This window comes from Aphanomyces astaci (genome assembly GCF_000520075.1).
Source record: "Aphanomyces astaci strain APO3 unplaced genomic scaffold supercont1.120, whole genome shotgun sequence".
NCBI classification, from domain to species: Eukaryota; Oomycota; class Saprolegniomycetes; order Saprolegniales; family Verrucalvaceae; genus Aphanomyces; species Aphanomyces astaci.
The window spans coordinates 130,194-137,063 of NW_009798383.1; the positions used below are offsets into that span (position 1 = coordinate 130,194).

At 45.0% G+C, this 6,870-nt stretch overlaps 1 protein-coding gene across 1 annotated transcript; it reads right to left on the reverse strand.

The window, feature by feature from the left end:
- Positions 1 to 3,716: 3,716 nt before the first annotated feature.
- On the reverse strand, positions 3,717 to 4,629 carry H257_17810 (hypothetical protein; the record flags this gene model as incomplete). Its single annotated transcript, XM_009846753.1, has 2 exons — positions 3,717 to 3,848; positions 4,456 to 4,629. 2 exons carry the CDS (start codon positions 4,627 to 4,629, stop codon positions 3,717 to 3,719), a joined length of 306 nt encoding a protein of 101 aa, XP_009845055.1.
- Between the last annotated feature and the right edge of the window lie 2,241 nt (positions 4,630 to 6,870).

Here is a 6,870-nt window from a genome sequence, read left to right on the forward strand (position 1 = left end):
CAAGCTGGCTGCAAAGCTCGTGTGAGCTGGTGCACTGCGAGCTTACCCCAGTAGGTCATTACTCTGCATGACTGCTTGGCCACGGGAGTTAATAAAGCGAAGTAGTTTTAGTAAAACAACGCAAGTTTTAGATCAGCCAATGACAGAACGGTGGGGAAGCTTACTTTTACTCCGAGTGCAACTTCAGTTTAGGTTAAACTTTGGATGGTTTTAGGAGCTAAAACAACGGGCAAAATATGTGAAAAGCACAATACGCACAGTATTGTGAAATCCGGTAAAATTTGCTGTTTTGGGGAGGTTTGATTGACCCTTTGAAGTGGCAATACATCGACCTCGTGATTTGATGCGCCATAAATCCCATACTTTAGCCAATCAAACATTATTTTCCTGAGTGGGAAATCAACAACAGGAACGACAAGGCACTTAAAGACGACAGCATGAGCGCCAACGCCGTTTATCACTGCCTTTTTTCCCGTCTAGGGTTATCATGCAAAGATGTACTACGTCTCGTGTTTTCATGAAACAAGTTATTCAAGACTACCGGTGTTAAGAACTGCAGGTACACTAGTTTGAGCTTACCGTTAAGCAAGTCCGAGCATAACACAGTCGCGATGAACAGACGAGAGGCAACAACAATCAAGTACTGTACACTGTACGGAGAATTAGTACGTCAGAGGTACAGTAGTATTAGTTGTCATCATGCTGTCATCATGTTAAAGTCGCCGCACGTTATGAGGGAGATTTCGGTTAATTGAGTTTGGATTATGATTCGTTTAAGACATATGAGAATCCAAAGATTTCGGAGACGAGTATTTATCTTAATCCTTTAAATAACCTCTGAAGCTTTATAGAGTTGAGGAAAACTTCGGAACTTAGTAACAGAATCCCTCAAACGGGTCCATTTTGGGGATTCGAATCCTCGACCGTGATTGGCCAGATCTGTTGAAATGGTGCACGCTTTTTTGTTGACACTTCGAATGGAGCGTGGAGGATGGCCCACATGAAGTGGAGGTCAATCAAAGGCGCGGTGGGAGCGAAGAAGTTAATGACAACCTCCATGTCTATGCATAGTGAGCATAGTGATGTTATGCATAGTGACGTAGAATCCCGTGCATCATCACATGTAGGAACTATGAAAAGCAACTTAGGCGGCCTCCGCGCCACAGCTTAGCCACGAAGTCCACGATTTTGGCTCCATCTAGTCTACGGATAGGGATAAAATATTTTCTCCGAAATCAACGATATATAACCCCTTGCTTTTAATCTACTTTCCATTTTTACGGAAAAAGAAAAAGAGAAGTCATCTCCGAAATCGCCCTGTTGTGGATTGTCACCATTTTAAACTACCCGGTAGTACTATGTAGTACTACTGTCGCTTGTCGCAAAGTAAAAAAGATTACTCGCCGAATGAGCTGCTGTGCTGTTATTCTCCCTGGGACTTGGGTGGTGAGTACTTCAACACTGGACAGTGTGACATTTCTGTCAAGCGGTAGGAAAAGAGGTGGATGCCAGAGGCAAGAAGAATATCAAGAAGGGCGGCGTTGTCACTAATTGGTACAGTCTAAAAAAGTACAATACTAGTATTACTATTTCGTCACTAGTATGCCAAAGGATTACTAAAACTTGTCAATGGTACTAATCGGTCACCAATCCGGATAAAGCGTCACCATCAAGCAGCCAGTCACCAGCAAACAAAACAGAAAAGTCAACGGTGCATGCGCAAGATATAAGATGCCAACGGAAGGTCTTCGCGACGACTTCAATCAAAGAGAGACCTTTTCATCAATGGCCGCATTAAAGGCGGAAGTTGCTCGCTCCTTTGCAGAAAGAAAATTTGCGTTCCGCCTACCTGTCAACAACCTGACACGGCTGAAGGACCAATGTGTCGACCATCAAGAGTACCCCTTCGAAAACGAGCACCCAACAGAGTTCGTGGTACCTGTTGCTCAAGAGGCACTTCAACTTTCAAGCAATGGGTAAGTCATCATCAAGAACTAAAGAGTTGACCATCGCCTTGCAGCAAATCGCATACAAGCTTGGCGTACCAAACAGAAAGTTTTGTCTGCGTCAAACGAAGAAGGTAAATGAAGTTTCAAGATCCTCCAAGATTTGCTTGTCAATATGCAAGAAGTCACTCGATTTGAGACAGTCCACATCCGGTTTCATCGATGTGCACTTGTACACGGTGCATTCAACAGCGTCGCTGACGAGATGATACCCAGTGTTGCTATCGATGCAACACTGGGTATGTCACATTCGGAGCAAATACGGAGGCATATTGTTACCTGGCATCGAAGCTCACTGGCAACTTCGATGTACTTATTGTGGGAATGGCTATCAGCAATTCGTCCGAGCGAGAGAACAAGAGCGATTGAATTTGGTTCTTGAACGCTCTCGTGGAAGCCTTACCTACACTTTTGGAGCGGGAAAGTCACGTCATTGTCAGTGACCGCGACAAAGGGCTTTTTCCTGCTGATGTTGGGGGATTTCCCAAGGCCCACCACTCTTACTGCTCATATCAAGCGGAATGTGGCCAGCAAGTTTTGTACAGTTCTAGACGGCACTGTTCACATGTTCGCAAGAAGTGTCTTGAAGAAAGAAGCAGATACTTTGTTGCGAAACCTTGGCGCCGTCAGACCAGAGATTGCAGAGTGTATCCAAGGCATCGACAAGTCCACATGGATTTCGGCATATTTCCCAATGCCCGCTTTGGCATCGTAACACCCAATCGATGAACAGCTGCATTGAGAATGAACGTCCGTCAGCGCATCTGGCTGCATTCGTTCGAATTACAAGGAAGACAAATGTTCGATTGCCAAGCTTGTCAAGGAATTACTCAAGCCACGTAAGCCTGCTTTGCTCTAGCGTGTTTCTTGCGTTCAAGAATATGTTGGATAGCACCCTTCGCCGTGAGGTTCTGGATTTGGGTGAATCGTGCGAATTCAACAGGTTGAGTTGCGATGAGTACCGCACTGTCAACATCAACAAGCGAACGTGCAGTTGCAATCAGTGGCAAGAAAAGCAGCACCCGTGTGTTCATGGCTACGCTGTTATTTTAACTCGCCGGCTCGATATCGCTGAGTACGTTCACTCCGTGTGCATCATGTCGTGCTGCAACATCCGTCCGAATTTCCCCCATCGACGTTGCAACCTGTGTTTCAGATGGTGCGACACTTCCCGCCACTCCAAGGTTCGAGTACAAGGGAGAAGCGCTTTGCGAGCAAGGGTGAAGATGTATTGAGCGGGAAGGCAACTAAAGTGACTGTGCGTACCGCTTGTGGAGTGCCAGGACACAACAAGAGAACATGCGCAGAGAAGTCCGTTCTTAGCATGGATGAAATTATGGGAATTTCTCAATGGCAGATTACAGAAGGTATATGGCTAGCTAGCAACATGTTCGATATCGACATCTAAGTACATTAACACGTATTCATATGCATGTGTTATGCTCTTTGGGACAAACTACTCCAGTCAATGTCCGCGGAAAGTAAGGGCTTCGATGTCTGCGGAAAATGAGGGCTTCGATGTCCGCGGAAAGTAGTTAGTTGATAGTATGTATGAAAGATTTATTTAGTAGATATTATGGTTCGCTAATGAACTATTAACACAGTAGGTACTAGCTGCGAAGTAAGTTACTTACTACTCCCTCCGTCCCACAATACTTGCGTACTCGCACTAGCTTCGCCTTAACCTGCTCTGGGGTGTAGGCCGTCTTCCTACCCACACGACCCTTCTTGCTGCTCGAAACCGAGACTTTCATGTTGCCGGTAGCAACTCCCTGCTGCTTTGCCTGAGAAAAAGACGCGGCAGATGGTAGAGTGGTGGCAGTTGTACTTTTCGGCAAGCACCTGCACAATGCCCTTTGGCAATCTTGCGAAGGAGGTCTTACTGCTGTGGAGCAGAATCTCCCGAAGGATGGCCTCGCGGTCTTCGTTCGTTTTTGACACCCATTATGAATGTTGGTCATGATTTAAAGTATGAGAACTTTGCGAGCGACTTCTGTGAAGGTTCTAGTGTATTTTTCCCTCGCTGACACATGAATTGACAGGACTTGGCGCGCTTGTTCATATGGACCAATGAAACACGTGAAATTCAACGAAGGGCAGACGACAGACAAGTTTGAAAATCACTTGCAAATATAATGACGAGTCATTTCCCCCCTCCGCACTACTACGCAAGTATTTTGGGACGGAGGGAGTAAGTATTTCTCGCCCTCCTGCGATGTACTATTTCTCTTAATTAAGTAGTACTAATAGTAAGTCACAATACGTACTTCCTAAGGGAATTGCATTACAGTACGACATTGCGGACATCTTGCACGTCTACGCTCACTAACTGCATGGGCGACAAGTGCGTCAACACAATCCTTGCAGCACGCATGAACACATGCCGTTGGGCGTGTTGGATGATTCACAGACTCTATGCAAATAGGACAGATAGTGGAGTTGTCTTTACTCGTGCAGCGGCCTTCCTTTCGCGGTCGCGTTGACGCCGCGCTTCGAGGAGCGCCAATGCATGTGTCTCCGCCTGCTCCTCTGTGACACAGTGGGACGAGCGGGAATGTCGCGCCGCATTCTTAGATGACACGCAAGCTTTGCAGCGGGGACAAACGTAGTCTGTCTGCTTCATGACTTGAGAGACGATTTAGTAACATGTTTGTTAAATTATCCGTAGTCCAAAAATAAGTGACTGTTTTGAAACTTGAGATATTTTTAGTGACGAAATTGAAACATTTTTCACTTTTAGGGGAGTGAATTGCACATAAACCCCAAGAAGGGCACTTTGGCCTTTCTCGGTCTCTTACGGATAATATCTGGTCATCCAGAATTATCTGGTCCTAAGTTTCTGTAGAAGCCTGCCCAATCATAGGTCAGCTAAGCAGTCCGTTAATGATCACTTTTGGTTTTGTTGTCGACCACTCAAGCGTTCCTCGTCGTCGCCCCTCCTCAGTGCTACCTCTTTTCTCATCTAGCTTACTGAGGTTGAGAGCATCAATGCGGTTGCCTTGAGGGACATAGTCCTGCGTAGAGTACAGCAAACTAAGCAAGATCGCGGGACGTCGCTTGGGACAAGGAGTCCGTCTTCGAGAGCGTGTAAGCCAGAGGCCGGAGGTTGTCGAGGAGAAATGCCCACAAAGGGCTGCACAGAGGATGGGAGGAGGCTCATAACCTGTCTAGAGGGATGAGAAAAGTGGTAGCACTGAGGAGGGACGACGACGAGGAACGCTTGAGTGGTCGACAACAAAACAAAAAGTGATCATTAATGGACTGCTTAGCTGACCTATGACTGGGCAGCCGGATAATTCGGGATGACCGGATATTATCCGTAAGGGACTGAACCACGGCGAAAAAGGCCAAAGCAAGAACGGTCGAAGTGCTCCTTCTCGACAGAGTCCCAATTGTTTGTCTAACTGTATTTCCAGTACGAATTTGGCATATGACTTCACACTATTTTCACAATACGATATTATCAATGTCAAAGGTCTTATCAATGCCAAAGACCTTTGGTATTGATAATATTTTTGATATATTGTATTGGTGATTTCAATACAGGCAATATATGGGTTGTTGTAGCCTGATAATAATAACTATATTATATTGGATTGTTCAAATAAGCAATATATCAATTGTACGTATTGCAATATATTATAATATTAATATATTAAAGATGATTCCTGGCTGGCACACGGCGGCAACACAGCCGCGCCTTCATGCTGCACATCGGTGCAAACTATAGAGTGACACTAATAATACCTCATAAACCAATCATTTCACTTGTGCGAATATATTTACAGATCTCACTAGGGTGCGCTTGTATACGTATACTAGTAGTAAAATTTACTATACTGTTTGTGTATGAATCATACACTTCAGTATACTGTATTGTGTATGGTGTTTGCACCCAACGGTTAGGAAATTATCTTTTGAATTAACTATGCAGACGTTCTTGAAATTCTAAGGCTGTTGTGCTCACTTAAGTTCTCTCTGTATATAGTGCACTATGCAAAGACTACTCCAACGGTCGTGTCTTCGTGGGACCAGACGCTGCCAATGAACCTTGACCATGAGCTTACTTTTCAATTGTATTCCATCAACACAAAACTTCGTCTTAAACCTGGGCATTGGCGCGGGGGCTGCTAAGGCCTGACTTCTCCATCCCACACCTCGGTTCCTTTGATGGCAAAGTTCCGCAACGGGGATATAGACCGAGGCTGGGTTAACTGAGCGCTCGTCGATAGATTGTACACAGGTTATCCTTTGTCTTGGTAGTCTAGGCTAAAAGCATTTGTGTTTTGGGAAATATTTGAAAACCGGTAAGTTTGACATAGGTAAGGCAGCAATGATTAGTGTAAATGAGATTGGTATTTATCGATTGCATTCCTAACATTATGCGAATATTCATATCAATAAGTCCGCAACTAGTAATTAATATTTAGTTACTGTAAATGTTTTTCAGGGAATTTAGTTGAATTGGATTTATTTCCTAAGTGTAAAATTTGTACATTCTTTGTGCAAACAAATAATAAAATATATATTACGCAAATATGTTTCGCTTACTCCTTTGACTCTTCATCACTATTACTGGCGCCTCCGTCGCTTTCTTCTCCCGTCATGACGCTCACCAGACTTCCAGTTGAAGTGTCCGCGTTCATATACGATTGCACGAGCGTTGTCACGTGTGTGTGGAGGGGGGCTCAGTCGGGCTCGGCGCTTTGTGAGGATGAAGTCGTAAATGCTCCAAACGCGCTCTGATGAAGCTTGTGACGTCGGAACGCTGAACACAGGTTGGGCGACGACGAACAGAATAGGGAACTTGGTAGCGCCAACTTGATGCCAGTATGTCATGGGGCTGACATATTCTTCGATAAAA